Source organism: Cylas formicarius, unplaced genomic scaffold (assembly GCF_029955315.1).
Source record: "Cylas formicarius isolate icCylForm1 unplaced genomic scaffold, icCylForm1.1 PGA_scaffold_3__17_contigs__length_32017465, whole genome shotgun sequence".
NCBI lineage: Eukaryota > Metazoa > Arthropoda > Insecta > Coleoptera > Brentidae > Cylas > Cylas formicarius.
Genome location: NW_026844326.1, coordinates 8,997,380 through 9,017,284, shown reverse-complemented (window position 1 = coordinate 9,017,284; position 19,905 = coordinate 8,997,380). Strand labels below are relative to the sequence as shown.

At 32.9% G+C, this 19,905-nt stretch overlaps 1 protein-coding gene across 1 annotated transcript in view; it reads right to left on the bottom strand.

Annotated features, from left to right (window-relative positions):
• LOC132699151 (sodium-independent sulfate anion transporter-like) overlaps nt 1-19,610 on the bottom strand; it is a 56,303-nt gene extending 36,693 nt beyond the window's left edge. The window contains exon 1 of the mRNA XM_060665696.1: nt 19,256-19,610. Coding sequence (XP_060521679.1) covers nt 19,256-19,293 — 38 coding nt within the window. The 5' untranslated portion in view covers nt 19,294-19,610. The remainder of the gene's footprint in view (nt 1-19,255) is intronic.
• Between the last annotated feature and the right edge of the window lie 295 nt (nt 19,611-19,905).

Genomic DNA, 19,905 nt, shown 5'->3' with positions numbered 1-19,905 from the left:
TCTTACTGAAATCGTTTACTATTGTTATTTAATAATCATACTATACTTTCTTTAAATGGTCGTAATATATAAAATGTTTTTAGAGACATTTACTGTTATTATTTAATGATCAAACCGTATTTTCTAAAGTAGTTGTAAAATATGAAATAAAAGCTCATTCAAATTAATATGCTTACGAAATGTAGCATTATTATTACAAAAAAAACACACACACACACATATGTTCATTTAACCGAAATTTTTTATATTAAAAACGGAAAATTTCAATTACAAACTAAATCAATACATAAAAAATGCTAATATACTGATTTACTTACTATTTGTAAAGTATCAATCAATTTAAGAATTTTGTAGTACATAGAAATGCTTTATTTACATATCATATATTTTATTTATCTAATAACCCATCAAGTTATTATTTTTGATCATTTATCACGCAGATCATTAAAATCAGATCAAGTAAATGTAATTTACTATCTTATTTTTTTTTATTAATTAACCAATGAAATCATCAGTGGGTATTTTGGGTATTTTACTCGATCACTTAGTTCAAAGGACGTTAAATGACTGAAATGATTTCACAAAATTATACGTTAATATCCGCAAAATATCCAAACAGGTAGAAAAATTGAGAAATAATGTATAAACAGGTTCGTACTACCCGTTCCTTCCAAATAAAATTTGCATCGCAAAATCCATATTGGCTACATTAGCCATTCCAGTTTAGATTGAGTTCACTGGTAAAACCACATTGGAACCCTTATTTCACAAATGTCAGCTGATTATGAGGATCCCGGGTTTCGATAGAAATTATAATTATTGAAAGTTGAAAACATAAAATTATTTCCGAAAAAAAAATCAAAATAAAAAAAAACTGGGAACATTAGTGGCGATGGCATGTAAAAAACAAAGAAAATTTTTGAAATGTGATGAACTACAGTTTCCGGTTAAACTTCTGCAAGAAAATGTTGAAACACCAAGCCTCAATAAACCGGAATTCTGGCCAAACAAACATTATTATTTTTGTAGGTAAGTGCGTTTAAAAATGGTGCACAGTTTTTGCTTAACCTGTTTGGTGTGTTGAAGCAAAATCAAAATAAAAATTAGTGTTATAATGTCAATTATCATATCAAAAACTGGTAAAAAGGATGGGAGATTACGATTTCAATACAATCCATATGAAAGTATCCATAAAAGGCGCTGCTATAAATCAAGCTTCTATTGCGGCCACCTTGTAGATCTGCGTTTCAGTGGCATTAAAAATTCCTTACTCAAGTTGTTAATTGGCAGAAAATAGCGAACGGTGATTATCTACGTTTTCGTCATAAGAATGGAATTATTCAAAATTGATTTACATTTTATAAAATTCGATCTACCTGACGTAAATTCCTAAAAAATTAGCTAATTGTAATGCGAGTGGCAAGATCAAGGTTTTTGATGTGAAAGTAATCTTTTCCATAGGAAGAATGGAACGTTCTTAATTGTCTAGACCGGCCAGACAATATCGAATATGCGTTATGGAAAATTTTGAGGGTATTTTTTTTAAACAAATAACATGTTTTCGCGGTTTTAGTACTATCGCCCATACGTCTCAATAATTGTCATGAGGAGCGACGCGTTCCTTCGAAATTGTGGATTACGAGTCAATCGTCTGTAATAAATCAACACGAAGCAAGCATATTAAGGAAAATTAATTTGAAACTTAAGCAATGTGTTTACCTTTACGCCACATTCGCGCATAGGATGTACCATAAAACAATTAACTAGGTGATCAATATATATTTCTATAGGTTCCCCATGACAGGTTAAACCATTATGTTTATGTCAAAACGCAACATCATAATAACGGTACAATATGTTTTATACAAAATGAAGTTATAAACTTTTGATGGTTTTGGATATGAGTATCGAGCGCCAATAAACATTTTTAAGGGTCAAAGAACGTTTGAAAACCAAGACGACGTCGGGAAAAGCAGGGGATTTCCTTTTTTTATCGTGATTGAAACGCGTGGGAAGCAGGAGACATCATTTTGCAACATGAAAGGAATAGAGAACTATGTAAAGTTCTTATATAAAATACGGTAAAAAAAGTCAATTTTGCATTTCAATTATTGAAAGCTACTATTAACTTCAGATACATACGTACAAGTGGGTCATGCACGCCATACACTACAGGTAAAATACATCTTTAGATTTGGTTCCATAGGATATTTTGAAATTCAGTTTAGATAATAGATTGCTACAGACAATTTCCCGCGTGAATAAATAATAAGCAAATTATAAATCTCCGAGTTTCTAGGTACTCTATATTAAGCAGACTTAAGACAGTGTCATTAGTCCATTAGGTCCAATTACTTTAGGAATTCTCAATCTAAATACAGCAATGCGCACTTTATAAAAATGACATCAGATTTGACTTGGATACTTCACCAATGAACGAAGAAAGAAAAAAGAAAATAGAAATAAAACCTAAGCTTTTGTAAGCACGTGCAGTAAGAACATTTATATGATTCATAAAAGAAACCTTGATATCAGCTTCCACTTAGGAGATGAAGCCAATCTTTGGAAGGCTTATGACTGTCTGAACTGAAGAAATTGGAACTATATGGGGGCAAGCATTGTTTAAGTCGTTTCATGTAGTAGGAATTTCTAAAAACCATACTTTGAAATCAAACATCTTGTCAATGAAATAGACATAGCTCAGAGAAGCGTTTTGGGTCCCACTTTGTTAATGGTGTTCATCAACGACTAGTACTCTGTAGAAAATGAATCAGACCTAACATAATTAATTACACTGACGACACGTATTTACTCTACAGGATTAACACGATGCCTAAAAACAGACTGGTACTAAATTCAGGAAAAACAAATGATGTATTATTGAGAACACATGCAACACGTGCATCCTATGTGAATTTGTAGATTGTGGATGGAATGGGGGTCGGGAGAAAATATGTCGCCATCGACTTAGTATTTATATGTTATCTATTCTATGAACTGACCAATTAATCGGGAATTCTGTAAATTTACTACGCTGTTTTATCAATCTGCAACATATCTGATGCGTTTAAATAATGTACAACTGATTTGAGAGAATAGAGCATATACACCACAAGCATAACAGACACTAACCATAAAATTACCAACAAATAGAGCAAATAGAGTGTTGGAGTATTTAAACATTTTTTTCTTATGCTATGGTCTAGGGCCTGCGAGGCGAATGAGAGATGTCTTTCATGATTTAGTTTGTTTTAAATAATTCGTGCCGTGAAAGGTCAACATAGAGCCTGTAACCTAGAAATACGGTTAAAAATGTAACGCCTTTTTTTTTAATATTCGCCAAACGATTGAAACACATTGTTGTAGTTCCTATTACCGTATGCTCTCCGAAAAAGTCGCAAACCTCTCGAAGCACTGCGCACACTGTCTAGTCAATGTGGAAAATAAACACCTTCAATCCTTATATTGACACACATTAGACATTTAACAGATTGCCTAAAACAACGTAGTAGCTTTGCAAATTTTGCATAATACCCAGTAAATTGGCCAGTTTGCAAAATACCTAGGTTTTTTACATTGAAGGTAACAATATTTGAATGACTTATTAGACCTAGAAACCATTCGGTAAAATAATAAGTTTCCCTCATGCACCAGTCGAAACAAATTGAAAGCAACAGTTGAAAACTCAAAATTATAAATAAAAAACAAAATACTTACTCGTTGAAATCTATAAAAACCATTTGCCAAATTTTGGTCGTTTAAAAATAACACAGAAGAAATTTAGCTGAATTAAATACTTAGAAGTTACCATAAACCATCACATAAAATGGGATTTGCAAATAACAAAGAAAATACAGAGAAGGAAGGAATATCTAGAAAAAGATCAACAAAGATTGCTTCATCTCTCTTTCGTACAGTCCCGCCTATCGTAAGAGGTTTTAAGATGGAGTAGAGTAGCTTACACACCTTTGAAGACCCTAAGTAATACGCAAAAATTATTCTTGAAAATATTTTATGGTACAAGAAGAAACCATCCCACTTGTATCCAACAAGAAAGAATACGAAGTTAGAAGAATTTTGTAGAATATTTTGCTCCAAAAGTATAAAATTCTTTACCTTTAAGTATACAAAGTATACAAAAGTTCACCTTTTTAAAAAACTTGTAAGAGCCCGGATAGTTAAAATAGGGAAAAGTGAAAATTTTCTTATTCTACGTTTAGTTACTAAATTACTTAATTATTAATTTGTAATAATTTGACCCACGCATTAAAAACTAGTATCTTGAACATCTATAGGTTGGGTCATTTTGTTCCGTTACCCCCGTTTCTTTTTGTTATTTTTGATTTGTAACAATTATAGCAATCTTTAATTTAATGATTATTATTATGAATAATAATGTCATTATTAGGAATCTAGTTTGGTTAGCATTTACGTCAGAATTCTTCAAGCCTCTGGGTATTATACGAGTTCAAAATCGACACCCTTGCTCCAGCGATAACATTTTAATTAAATTGCGCATGCATTTATTCGAAGTAATTAAAAATTTTAAATGCATCGCATTAAGTGCAGTAAATTATAAATAATGCATACCAAAAAAGTCAATTTTTTAAACCATATAATTGCGTTTGATGGCGGCCGAAAAGCCCAAAGGGTTTTTCGCGTTATTTTAATAAACAATTGCGGTAATATTAATTAAAAATTTAATGGCATTAGACAATTATTCAGCCTCTTGCGTAATACGTTCCTAAAAAAGCGCAAATGTTTTTTACTTCGGGACGCACGCGTCGAAAGATGAGAGAAGCTTTTATGAGAAATACCGAAAGATAGTATTAAGTATCGTATGTCATAACCGAATAGTGCAATCCTGATCGATCAAAATTCCTTTTTGGTGATGAAACTATGCCCGAGAATTAGAAAGGAATTAAATAGAGAAAAAACTGTATAGCAAAATTCCAATTTCACTTTTAAATCGGCGCGTTGTTACATTTTACAAAATCGAGTTCCTCTTGCGAAACGTTTTGTTCACAAAAAGTTAATAGATAGATGGCTTATTGGTAAAATATCATGCAAAGTACTGTTACAGGTCAAATAAATTCCTGTATATAAAATGAAATCGTAAGTAAGACATACGTATTAGTAGGGAAACCTTTGAAAAGGTGTGATTCCGTTTGGATCGTTCACAAAATCTCTTAGTACACAATAATATCTATTAAAAGAAGACGAGTTCTTTGAAATCTTCTGACTCTCTTGAGATAGTAGCAAGAATTCCATATCTCGACAATTTGGAACCGTGCCTTTATTTATTATTCCTTTTAGAAACACCAACAACTCCCAAAACTCTTCCTTGCTTCGTATGCTGAGAGCTGCAAAACTCCACTGCTTAGACCTGGAGTGAATCTCACATGAGTCCTTAAAGAAGATACTCACTAATTCGTATTTTTTTATTGGTTTTACTTATGAATATCACAAAATAAATTAATAATAATAAATAAAAAGAATAATTCTACATATCTAGAAATAACTAGAATAGATATAAAATTAAAACAAAAACTGTATAAGATATTCTTTTTTTTATGCTAGAGACGATTCATCGCGTTTTAAATATATTTCCTTCTTTTTTTGAGGATTGTTGTTAACTAAGCCTTGCATATTATTATGCACTTCTATGTTAACGTGTTTATATCCCAAAGAGCAAATAAATAAATAAATAAAAATTAATAAATGGGAGGTACATATAACACTAATACTCAAAAGCATTATTTTTGAACATGTTTGGTGTAATCTTGGATAATTCTCACAAAGTGTTAATGCAGTTTGGAACACACTTCTTTGACCCATTTTGTATAATTTTCTTTTTCTGTTTAGCTTCATAGGGTTTACCAAATTGGAGAATTTTAATGGAAGACTCCTCTTTTCAGTGACCAGAACGCTATATTTAAACTGTTTATGAGTTACAACAAATAGTAGTTTTGGGAGCAGTTAAAAATGATTTTGCAACGTTAACATGGCAGTTGGGGATGGCAATAAGTTAGATGAACTTAAAAAAACATACACATACAGATACAAATTTAGTTGAAAAGTTTTGCATAGTTCTTTGTTCTGCATTGCGGTGGCACTGCCCAAAGTCTACAGAAAACTAGAGCAATAATTTTGAAAAGGTAATGTTGGGGGAGTTTTATAAGGTATAGCTTTATACAGCCAAATGAGTGGATATGCCATTATAAGCAAATGTTCACTGAAAATCACCTAGAATTTAGAGTCAAGATGAGAGTGATATCTTAGAGGAGTCATTTACAAAAGATCTAATCACAGAAGAAGCAGTAGGATAGGTTCTCAGCAAAATTAAAAATGGAAGTACGCTCGGGCAAAAAGAAATTCCCAACTACTGAAAAAATGCAACCGGAAATTATGCTCAATTTATAGAGGGCTAAGTATAACACACTAGAACTGGTAGAACAGGAAATTAATGACTTAACAATTTAACAATTTACAACAATGCAACTAACCAAAACTGATACTATAACTTTTAATTACCATCTCGATCACGTATTATTATGAAAATGTGATAAAGTTTGACGTTTGACACAAAACTCTCCTTCAGAAACCATGAATTCTTAGTGAGAAATTCTAGAAATTTTGCAAGAGAACATACTTGAAAACTGTTATATGATAGTTGTGTGTGCTCGAAACTAGAGTACAGTTCCTCAGTGTGGCAATGCAATTTAGAAACACATATGATATTTAAAAAAAGAATATGTGATAGTGTACCCCTAAATGGAATGTGATCCTCAATGTCGGAAAATGCAAAAATGAACCTCTACACACAAGCTGTCAAAAATTAATTCACTGATATCACTACCAGCATTAAATTGGGAACGAAATTATCAGATGAATTTCCAGTATGAAAAGTGTACGACAAGGCAGATATACTTGAAGCTATACGGCCAGAAAACTGTCTCAAACGTACAAGGCTTGAAGGGCCAAAGAGATTGTTGGGAATACAAGTGGCTACTGGATACTATTTCGGATTCAAACTGCAAGATAGAATGAGTAATCCTGAGATAAAGTAAAGAATGAAGATAGACACTATAATTGTTGATAATGTTGAAGCTAAATATTCGAGATTTTACGACCACGAATGTTGAATGTAGGATGAAAAGAGAACGCTCCAGAAAAATATGGGGAGTTGGTATGAGAAGCGCAATGAGTGGGATGCGAAGCGCGACTTTTAAGTTGTATGAAAATCGCAAGCGTATATATGGTAAACAACTAACCTTCAAGAACACACCAGTAAAAATATTTCTTGCTCATTTTTAGCAAAAAAAATTACAAGGTGGGTCAAAAAGTAGATGTCAATGCCAAGTTCCATTTTGAAAATGAAATACCGTTTTTTTAAATCCATTGTCGAACACTGTGTGAAATTTGACGCATAATTCATGTGATTATCTCTTTCAACGCAAGATTCTGTTTTGTTTAAGCGTTTAGGTAAATAAACAAAATTTTAGGTATTGGAGTAGAACTAATCCCTGAAGGATGAAAGAAAACCAAAAATAAATATTTTGGGAAGGGATTTTGAATAACGATTATTGGACATTATTTCTTGTATTAAAATCTTACTGGAGCCCGATATTTACAATATCCTCCAAATGACTCAATTCACTACTCTCGCAGTTTCTTTTCCAAATTCAAATCAGTCCGCTATGCCAGATAGACAGATTTAGTTTTAATCGCATGGTGGTCCTCAGCATTTTGCTCGATAAGTGCGTGAATATTTAAATGCAATATTTTCCGAACAGGTCTTGCAATGACCTGCAAGATCTCCAATTTTCCGCTGGATTTATTAATGAAAATTTTCTGAGTGATGTTTTGGAAGTGTTTTTAAACCGATTAGCATATAACATATTAGCAATTAAAACGCACTTTATTCATTTTATATACTGACAGAACTGTAATTGTGACAATTTAAGAAATTTACAATATAGCTAAAAATAAGAGATAGGTTAGGTTAGGGTATCATACAACAATTATGTATATTTTTTATTTGTGGTTTGGTGCCAGCATTTTTCTCGAAATCGTATATTCTCTCTTTCTCTACTAGCAGCACCATTATTCATTATAGTAACTATCTATAACTATAATTGCAATCTCTTGGCTTTCTTTTTAATCTTTCGTTATTAACAAACACGTTTCCGAGACTCTGGAAACCTGGCAGACATAATTTCGCTAAGGTCTTTGCGATCACCGTGTATGAATCCTTATTTCCTCAGGTGAAAAGTCTTGTCTCAACATAACAGCAACTTACATAGATCGACAGTTACAAATCTTGGCTACTTTTTTCAGTATATCCAAAATAGACTAAATAACAAATTACAAGTCTTGAAATACTCCTGCAAATCTGTTGTGCAGACGATAGATGCTGAATAGATTCCTGTGCATGTTTCATTTCCAGGTTTCCTAAGCCTCTTCCACCTTGATGACGGGTGATGAGCGCGGTGTTTGGCCATCGTGGTCCTTATTTTCCAATCTGCAAATCTGTCTGAGTCCATTTTAAAATACCAAACGTGTGCGAAGCAAGAAAGTTTTCATGATAGAGCCAACCCTTTTCATAAGATTCTCTTTAACTCTTGCTTCATCGCTATGTGGTTAGCAGTAAGCAATTGCTTGACACCAAGGTATCTTTCATGCAAGGAAAGACCGTTTCGTCCATTAATTTGATATTATTAGGCACACTATATTATTAAAGCATTCGGATGTATTTTATTTCATTGACCTGCACTTTAATTCTGATTTCCCATCTGTTCATAAGGCCTTGATATTAAGTGGATGCTTGTAGAACAATCCATGCTGCGGCTTACTAACGTGGTCTTCTTGGAGCTTTTGCTGTTCCGCTCTTTTAATCTAGAATTTCAGGACCTCCGGATCAAGCTTAGTAAGTGAGTGCTGGCTATCTGCACCCAATGTGTAGGTGAGACCTGACGCTTGGCCTGCTGCTCTCGCTTGGCAGCTTCATGATCCCTCAGGAGTTTCAGAAGTCGGTCTACGCTATTAGCTATTTTGCAAGCAATGCCCAAGACAAGCCTGTCGTACTGCAGACTTAGAAGACCTCTTCCTCCCTGATCTCCTGGAAGGTATATTCGGGGAACGAATGAATGGGGATGAATGATGAATGCTACGATTGAGATATATCATCTTACGCGTGCTCACATCCAGATCTCGCAAATATTCTGGTCTCCATTTTACCACCTCAAAGGAATAGAGAAACACCGGCACCGCAAGCATATTCGTAGCGGCCACTTTATTAATACCAGAGAGTTCCGATTGCCATATCTTCACTAGACGCCGCCTATACCAACTTCTATACCGCCTATACCTAGTTGTTTTCACATTCTCGGTGTCTTGTGTTCGCTGTTGGTCGACTCCGAGATACCTATATGGTTCGTTGTCTTCGACGTGGTTCAGAATCGCTCCGCTAGACAGCTACTCTGGATGGTGTCCGTAGCCCTTCTGTAATACCTTTCTCTCTGGAATATTTTTGGACCAAGTTTAAAGATTGTAGGTCTTTTTGGCTAGTGGCGTAAAGCTTCAAGTCATCTATGTAAAAAAGGTGAGTGACTTTATGCGTTCTATTTCCCGGTGGTCCACAATGATAGCCACGAGACTTGCGGAGGGACACGGAGTTAGGGAGTAACGAAATGGAGAAGAGCAACAGGTCAGAGAGTCATTTTGGAATACACCCCTCCTAAAACTTATAGATGATAAAAAAATCGTGTTCTCCACAGCGGCATTAGGTGTTGTATGCAACGAATTAGAGGGTCGGGGATTTCAAGCATTTCCAACAAATGTATTAAAAGTGCATGTGACATCTATCTATCAAACCATGCTGGTATTGGTTGGTCCTCGTCAATCCAGTAATTGAAAACTCTTGCCAGATGTTGATGGGTGCTGCAGAATTTCTTCCGCCAAAAGTTGTTAATCCCATCTAAGCCAGGTGCAGAATGACTTCTGACACCTTCAAGGGCTTTTTTCACTTCTTCCGTTGAGACTCGTGTGCTGTAGGTGCATGTTTTGACAATAGTTTCTGAAGTTCATCAGGGCGGGAATGTCTGCTTGTAATGGTGTGGCTGTCTCATAGATTTCCCTCCAGAAATTCTCTACTTCTGACGGCGGTTCGTCTATATTGGGTCATTGTTATTATTATTGTTTCCACATATTCAGCCGTTATATTTTATAATGTGTGTTTTAATTGATTGCCACCTCTAAATAGTGAAGAGTTACGAAACGGCGGAAATTGGTCCTTACCCAGTTTCCGCCACCCATTCAAGTAAAGTACAAATGACTGGTAACCATTGTTTTCTTGACGTATTAGATTTCGGACGTCATTCGATGACTAGATCACGGGGAACGAGAAACGAGCGATCGAAAATAAATAAATAAAATCGCAACTCTGACCGTCAAAAACCACTTAAACTATATTATCGCTCGAAATGGATTTTACCCTATCAGCACATACATATACCAATGAAAGCGGCGAAATCACGACATACTTTATTTGTTTTAGTCCAGACTGAGAGGTTTGCTTTTCAGTTTGAAGACGTGTTAGCAACCGTACGACGGATTGGTGGTGAAATTTCGTAATCTTAATGGGAGTAAACAGCGTACATAAAAACGGAAGGAAGTTTATAATTCAATTTGCTCCATTTAATTAATTACATTTAGATGAAGGTAAAAATTTTGTTCCCGCTTCTAGATTTACGTATTTTGATTTCATTTTACTCTGTAAAATAAAAGTTGTGTCACCACGCACGCAAATCAAACGATATCGCGGGCTAATTATACCGTACATGTTTTGATAAATGATAAAAGATTTCGTTTTAAATCTAATTACCACATAATAATTACTTACGATCGAATGGGCGATTTTTAATTGTTTTTACTTTACGACGCAATCAAATGATTTACGAGAGCCAATCTACTTTGTTTGCATTTTGCTGCTTGGGTACTGCTTCTTGTTCATTTATTAACGACTAATGATATCAGCTTTACTGCTCAACAGGAAACAATCTACTTATAGAGCAATGTATGGTAATATCGAAACGCAAATAGTGTTACTAAGGTGCTATCTAGTATGTATTTAAATAACCACCCAAAGAGAAGACAGCAGAGTACAAAAAAATTTGGAAGATTAACTACAAATATCAAGCAGTATGCTGCGTTTATGAAACCAGTTTTATGCAGAAAGAAACCCTGCAATGAGGAAAAAGTATATAATGTTTTGTTAGCTGTAACAGAAAATCCGGAAACATCGTTAGAAAATAAAACGCACAACTGGAATAGCGAAATCTACTGCTCATTTTATTTTGAGAAAACACAAATTTCATGCGTTCAAATTGAGAATTTGTCAAGCGCTCAGACCTTGTGATGAAGAAAGGCGAAGAACATTTTGCGAATGGTATACCAGAAAGTGTGAGAAAGATGAAAAACTTTTCCTGTAGGATTTTCTGGTCTGACGAAAGTATAGTAACAAATTTTTAACCGGCGAAATGCTTCGTATTGGGCAAGCGATAATGATCGAGTATACCGAACATCTAGACATCATCATCGTTTTGGGTTTAATGTATGGGTTGAGATTTTTGGAGAAAATTTAATGGCCCCTTTTTTTCATTTATTTTATCTTTCTTTTTTTTATCCGAAATATTGAATATTTAATAAAAACGCTTTTTAGTGATTTCAAAAATATACATTGTATTACGTCGCAGATCGTTGTATTCGTAATAAAAAATGCAATTGACTACATAAACGAACTTAAAATCTCTCAGGAGTATCTTATAGAGCTATAGGAGACCTTTTTAACAGGTATTTGGTGTATTTGGTGGCATACGAATATTCACGTAACAGTTTATTACGTTATGTAACAATTTATAAAGGGAGATAAGTGACACGCAAATGCCGTACATTCACGACTATTTATATCAAATTTCTCTAAATAAAATTCATAATTTAAAACTCTCGGTCGATATGCAACATCAGCTTTGAACACTAGGTATTTCAAATTATCTTTTTTTACAAGTGCCCAAGTATGACAAGAGTAGATCGGATTTCACACATACGACACATACTCAAGTTTAAATAGAACAATGCTAAAGTAACTGGCATTCAAAGTGAAGATAATGGGTAAAAAAATATATATGTAGCCACTACAGAGGCATTAGCATGCCAAGCTCAATGGGAAGGTTTTATGGCAAATATTTTTAATTATAATTAAAAAAGGCATATTTGCTGCAAATGCTCGAAATTTAAAAGGGATAGAAAATGAAAGAATTTGGAAGGAAGAAGGAAAGTCCAAGAAACACGTAGAAGAGTTCGACAAGATAAGAATGTAATCGGTCTGCTAAACCCCAGTAGAATATTCATAAAAAAAGTTAACATACAGCGACGAATGCTGGAAATTTGCATCAAAAGAAAGTATGGCGGGTATATAATAGCATCGACAGTTACTATGGTATGGACACATAAAAAGAAAGTGAGAGGAAAGATGGTCATAAAGAGCAATGGAGTATTATCCCCAAAACAGAAGGAAAATGGGGAGACCTACAACCAACGTTGTTAGATGGAATACGTCAATATATGAGGAAGGAAGCTATGAAGTCGTAAGAACGGAAAAAAGGAACGATATGGAGATGATAATAATAAATACGCTTATTACATGCAAGAATTGAAATATAGCGAGTGTAACACAACATATCGGTAGATAAAGGACCGATCTGGTTGCATCAGATACTGTTAAAGCCTACAGTTTAATTGATACAAAGTAATCTATGACAAAAAAATATATATAAATAAAGAGAACATGCATACAGACAAAAACGAACTACAGTAAACTACAATTTATAAAATATCAAAATTTAACCGGATCAAGATGAAAAGCAAAACAAAGTAGTCACCAAGAAAGATTTAAAAACAGAGTAAAATCGCGGAAGAAGCAGGAAGCTGCGAGCTCGGGGCGTCAAAGATAATATGCGTTGCAATATGTTAAAAATATGAGCGACGATATCGGTCCAATTAGGTGTGTTTTTGGTTTTTTCGAAATTTGTATAATATTTAAAATTATTTATTGTGAATTATATTAGATTTTTCAGTATATTCACAGCCTATCACTTTTGTCTTACGCTTTCTATAGCCATAGTAATAGGATCTAGTTTTTGATAATTGAAACTGTTTTTCCTTGAATTTAATAAAAAAAATTACCAAACCTTCATTTTGAGTGCTCTTCAAAACCGGTACACGTCTTATGATTAATTTTCGTTTTATTTAAGCAGTTTCAGTTATTATTTGTTCGAGGTTATCAGACACATATTTTAAGGTTATGAAAATCATTGTCATATATTATTTAGTTATTTTTAAAAAAATGCGAACAAATAATAATAATATTATTTATTTAAATAATAATATTAATGATAATAAAGGCCTTTATTTAAAAAAGAAGGGCGAGATTCAGCACAACCAAGTTAAATAAATAACTGGAAGTCTGTTCTTACATCTAACCCAAACAAGAAGATAAACGCAACAGCAAAATTACCATATAAGTTTTAACAAATTCAGGAAAGAAATTATAATAATACGAAAGACAAAAGATAATAACTTAAATAATAATAAAGTAAAAGTAAAGTAAAGTTACATGATCTGGAGGCAGTAGACAATTATTCAATAATTATATAAACATTGTTCTGAATGTAGTTTCTGGGACACTTGTTTCTGCTGCAAATTTGGAGTACTTATTATGTTTTTTAATATTGACCGGAATATGGCGAACACTCTGTACATTATTATTATTATTATTATTATTATTATTAAATAATGTAATTATTAATTAATTAATTAATTTTTAATAATAATAATCTTGTTGCATTGTATGTTAATGACCACCCTTGGACAATCCGTTCAAAAGCTATTGGTCACTTTCTTATATCTATGAACAGACCATACCGGCGTTGGATCAGGGCTATTTCTTATAAGCTTATGTGCCTCGTAGAGGGCGATCCCGTAGGACTTACCATTACTGAGATATAAAATTTTTATACGAGCGCAGATACTTTCGAAAATCGATGAAATCGACAAGATTGGTAGGCTATTTATATTATAGAGTTTACTTAAACTTCGATCTGTGTAGTAAAGTACGGATCCAAAAATGTTGAAACATTTTATTCGTCACTTTATTTACAAAAAAGCACGACCATCGATTGTTTTGTTTTATTAAAACAAAAGCGATCGAGTTAGATTTGGAGATATGAGAAGAGCCACTTACGGGGCTATTGTATCAGTATTTGGTACAGGGGATTTCAATTTAAGAAAGTTAAGTCCCTATTATTTAGCGAAATTCTTGTACCATTAACGTCACCAATTTTTAGTGCCGAAGGTATGACGACGTTAAAATGGAAATTATTCGATCGCAACGATAAGAATTACTATCAATCTTTTAAGGACAGGTGTCGGATACCCTTTAAAAGCGCCGACGGCCAATCGTTTAAGAAACATATTAAAAAAGTTATCATTAATTTTTATGTTTTATTTCTACTCAAACATATTAAGCGTTAATCCGGCGTGTCACAACTTTTGATTAATATTAATCTATTAAGAATTCAGATTCCTTTTAACCGCTAATTGTGGCGCAAAAAAACTTAAACAAAACCGATTGGAATTACGCTACCGAAGGGATAACGCAATATAAAAAACCTATTGAAATGATAGTATAATATAAATGAAATAAGCACAACTCGCAACCAATTAACTATATCGTACACAACAATTATTATAAAATCGAAGTTTTTGCCAGATTGGATATTTCTTCCGCATCTCTAAGTCAGATGTTTTTGTGTGAATTCAGCGGGAATTGATTTCCTGAAGAAAGTGATTATCTATATAGCAATATGCGGGGGCAGCAAGCGTATTAGTACTTCACATTATTATTAAATACAATATCATAAAATTGATTTTTTTTTGAAGAATATGTATCTACAAACGACAAATACATCTCTGCACATCTGAAATCGATAAATACAAACCACAGGCTTGCGCTGAATTCTAAAAAAAGCACAAGCTATGCGATTTGCTAACCTGGAAGCTACAATTTTTTGCGAAATGATACTAAGATTCAATTAGAAAATGAAGACGTTAAATTTACAAATGAAGCAAAAAGCTTATATGCAAACCGCATATGCATATGAACATATCTTGAATTTTAAAGTACGAAAAAAACTCCCCGAGGCATACATCCTTTCTGAAGTTATATACGGTCTTACATTGTCCTATCCACTCTTTTACCGTTGCTGATAAATAAAGATTTCAGTTGAAATGGGTAAAAATTAAATACCTGTTTTAATTATTACTAGCACTTCTTTTATTTAAGGTCATGAAATATTTCAGTGTTTCGGTATGAAATTTACAAGACGAAGTATAATTCTTGTAAATTTGAGGGCCCTTTTATAAAAATTGTAATAAAAATTTTGACTCCAGTTTTAGAAATGTGGTCAGAACTAGTATTTAGGAAAAAAATGAAAGTCCATTTGTTGGAATGGTATAACATAAGTCTCTTAAATACATAATTATTCAACCTAGAATGAAATTTCTCGTTTTTCGGAATTGCCTACATTTTTGATTGAGTTGCTTGCAGTATTTGGCTTTGTAAACTTGTCATTACAACTATAAAAGTTTCTTCCTAAATCAAGGCGTGAACAGTATCGGGATCATCGGATGTCGGCATTTTTATAAGGCATTTTATTATTATTTATATTATATTATTTAGTCCTTTTTTTATTATTATAGCCTATTTCTTAAATTGAAGTGAGATGGCTTTTACATGATGAAAATATATTTAACAAAATAAATAACAACTAAAAGTTCATATTTTCACGAAATTATATATTGCGACTGCTCCATTATTTTCTGAATTTGTCAAAAACAAACGACTATCCTGTTTTTTGCCTAGTGTTTTTTTAGGATTTCAAAAATATACTAATCATAAGTCTAAAAATTATTGCTTGGTTTATCACAACAGTGAAAACATTTAATGTGGCCTGCCAAGAGATAATAAATAATAGATAGAGTTCAAAGTATAAAACCACGTACATAGAATTCTGTATATTCACTACCGCTGCAGTTTTTTCAGATTTCATTCAGATCATAATTTAAAAAGTTCCAAATTTAGTGTTTATACATTTTGGGGATATTTAATTGACTTTTTTGGCTTCTAAAAGCATATCTGGTTGACCATCTATTTGAAAAATTAAAAAATATGTCTCTGCCCATTCGGTTCGCTAATAATATTGCATATAATTTGCTGATTAAAAGTTTAATCAATGAACGTATCTCCGTTTGGTCCTGCAAAAGACTATAATATTTTTTCGGTATTTTAAAGTACTTATGGAATTCGATATCGCCAAGTATGACATCTACGTTTTGAAATGAAGAATTATTTCCAATGCTAATTAATGTTGGTACTAACGTTTTTCCACCTGAAACCTCCATTATTTATAATTCCGCGCTTATCGCCGAAACTGATACCGTTATGTAAAATATGAGCCTGGTGTAATAAAACTACTGCAATTTTACCATATAGAAAACGTAACGTTCAGCAGTTTGTAAATATTTTATGCGACCCACAAATTTTCTAAAACTATGTTTCTTTTGGATCGAACTCTAAAATGTTACTTTTTGTGAAAATTAATTATTGCTGAGAATACGCTTGTCTATTCTAAAATATTGCAACGCACCAAAAACTATTTCAAGCACAAGCAAAGTTTTAGTATTTAGTTACTTATTTTTTATAAGAAAATTATATTTCATTGATATTTTCACTCCTCCAGGAAGAAATAGAATAGAAAAATGTTCAGTCAGCCTAAGGGTAAATATTGTCGAATAATTTATAACGACACCGTGATACTCCGCCAAAATTAAAGGTGATTTCATATTACAAAATCGGCAGTAGTGCCGATTGCAAAAAGTTTGACGTAGGTTTTCCCACTTCTCGCTGCTGTCAACAAGTAAACTCAAGAGGAAAGATTTGATCGGTCGTGGTTTAATTGGTACCTGGCGTCGCTTTCTAGAAAAGAACATTATAATCCAACGAAATGGCTATGATATTTTGAATTATTTTAAAGAAAATGTGTATTGTGTATTGTGTATTTTAATCTACAATTTGAACCCCCCAACTTATTTTTACTGAATAGATATTGTGCCTGGGTTAACTTTGAAAAAGAAATAAAAGTCATGAGATAGCTTCCTAGGACGATAAGTGTTGGTTGTCATTTAGAATAGACTATTTATGTTTTAAAAAATGAGGGAAAAATTTGGTTTAGCCCAAATTAGATTTTAAAAAAATTCTATTGCTCTTTTTCATTTTGCGAACTTTAGAATGTACGAAATTCGTTACATTAAAACTGAAAATGACCAAAACTAACCAAGAATTCAGAGCAAGTTAATGTAATGTAGTTTTAATGTTTTTCGACTACTATGACGCGCGGAAAATGGAAATGATATTTTTCCGAAATATACTATATATATACTGGAACTGAACCTAGCCAAAACTAACCAAAAATTTAGAGCAAGTATCAGTTTAAATGTAACTGATTTCAAATATCTTAGAATACGCAACATAAAAAATAAGCCTTTATGAACAAAGAAATGCAAACATTCTTTTGCGGAAAAGTATCATTTCCTCTTTCCGCGCTTTAGAATAGTCGAAAAATCTATTTTAAAGCTTGGAAAATGTAAATGATACATTTCTGTAAAAATTGTTTGTATTTTTCTGTCCATTAGAGCATTTAAAAAACAAAAATACAATCCTTATTTATGTAAATCGTTTTGGCTAAACGATAGTTAAAATAACGAACGAAGAATTTTGTTTCGGTTAAATCAGTTATAGAAACAATAAATATTTTGGCCTTTTACAAGCTTGTACAAACATAAAGAAAAATCCTGCGGAACGCATCATTTTCATTTTCCGGACGGAAAAAAAGAAAATAGAAATGATATATTTCCGCGGAAAATGTTTGTATTCCTGTGTTCATAAATGCTACTTTTCCATTTTGCGCACTTTAGTGTATAAGGAAATGGAAATCATACGTTTCAGCAAAAAGAGTTTGTATTGCCATGTTCTTCAAGGCTTCTTTTACATTTTGCGATATTTAGAGTATACGCAATCCGTTACGTTAAAATTGAAATTAGCCAATACTTAATAAAGATTAACCAAGAATTCAGAGCAAATATCACTTTTAATATACATGATTTCCACTATTCTGAGGCGCGGAAATTGGAAGTGATACATTTAAAAAAAAAATTGTATTTCCATAAAGGCGAAAATACAATACAATACAATGATTTGGGCTAAAAGAAAGTTGAACGAATCAACGAAGAATTTCGTTTAGGTAACAACAAAAACATATTTTTGCCTTTTAGAAGTTCATATTACAAAAATCCTGCGGAAATGCATCGTTTTCATTTTCCAAACTTTAGAATAACTTAAATCAGTTACATTAAAACTGAAATTAGCCAAGACTAACCAAGAATGCAGAGCAAACATCAGTTCTAATGCTACTGATTTCGACTATTCTAAAGCGCGACAAATAGAAATGATACATTTCCGTAGAAAAAATTGAAACTTTAAACACACTTAAAAACATTCCAACACTGGCATTATGCCAAATAGCTTTAATAATAATTATAATAATATGGTTACTAGAACATAATGAACATAAAAAACTTTGACTATCACTACTTGAAGGCACTAGTACTTGATTGTAAAGTATATTTTCTGTGCATTGCAATTTCTGTAATGTTTTAATTTATTTTTGATGTTATGTGCAATTTCCTCAGCGTCAATTTTATTTCATTTCAGACCAATTACTGATATGCTGTTAACAATAATACTGAAGGCTGTTAAAAAAAAAGTACTGCTGACTTTGGTTAATTTCCTAAATCAGCACTGAAAGCTTGTGCTGAAAATCCGTATAAAATAAGGGATCAAATTGGAGCCAAAAGCCCAATGGTTAGCAGAACTGATATTTATTATTTTTTTTACTGCTAAACGGTAAAGTTCTTGCGGCCAAAAAAAGTTATTCCTTAACTAAGCTTTATCCAACACCCGCATGTAGTTTAAAACTCAAGTCTAGAGAAAGGAATTCATAATAAAAATAACATGTTTACGAAACAATGTGGAAAACATTGTAATTGACCATTTTTTTAAATAAAATTAACAACTCACCCCGCAATTATTTGTCTGTGCTCCTTGTCAAAAACCATGTTGTTTGCCGAAACGAACCACAAGCAAAACAAAAAAAAATTGGACCGACCGATTGGTAAAACTTTTTCGAATGTTTTTGTTTTCGTTTGCTTCCGAAGTTTCAGCGCTCGACTGACGGCCGTTTCAAAATTCAGCGTCGTTTTGTACAGTAGCGGCACGTGACCGGTATAGGTACCGGAGTACAGTACCCGACGTTTTCCGGAAAACCAAAACAAACAAGCGACCGGCTTGTAGTGATGATCGATGAGTGTATTATTTTTCTCCCACCGCCGCTATTTTAACAGGTTTAATTACCCGACCGGCGGTACCTGTCTCAGTGGGGACGCCGTAACCACTGAGCTTTGTCATTCCTTTTGCGGTAGAAAAAGCGCATCATCGCCGGTACTCCCCTGAACTATTTATTATTTTTAATTAGTATAAACGGGCGACGCAAAAATATCGATTTTTATATTTTTTCGCGGGGAATTTTCTAAATGCCGCCGATTATACTGGCCTACTAAGAATTGAAAAAAACAAAATATTTTAAGGACGTATTTTTTCAGACAAAAATGTCACTATAAAACTGTATAATTTTGCAGCGTTAATCATAAGTTGTTATAGAAAAATCGTAA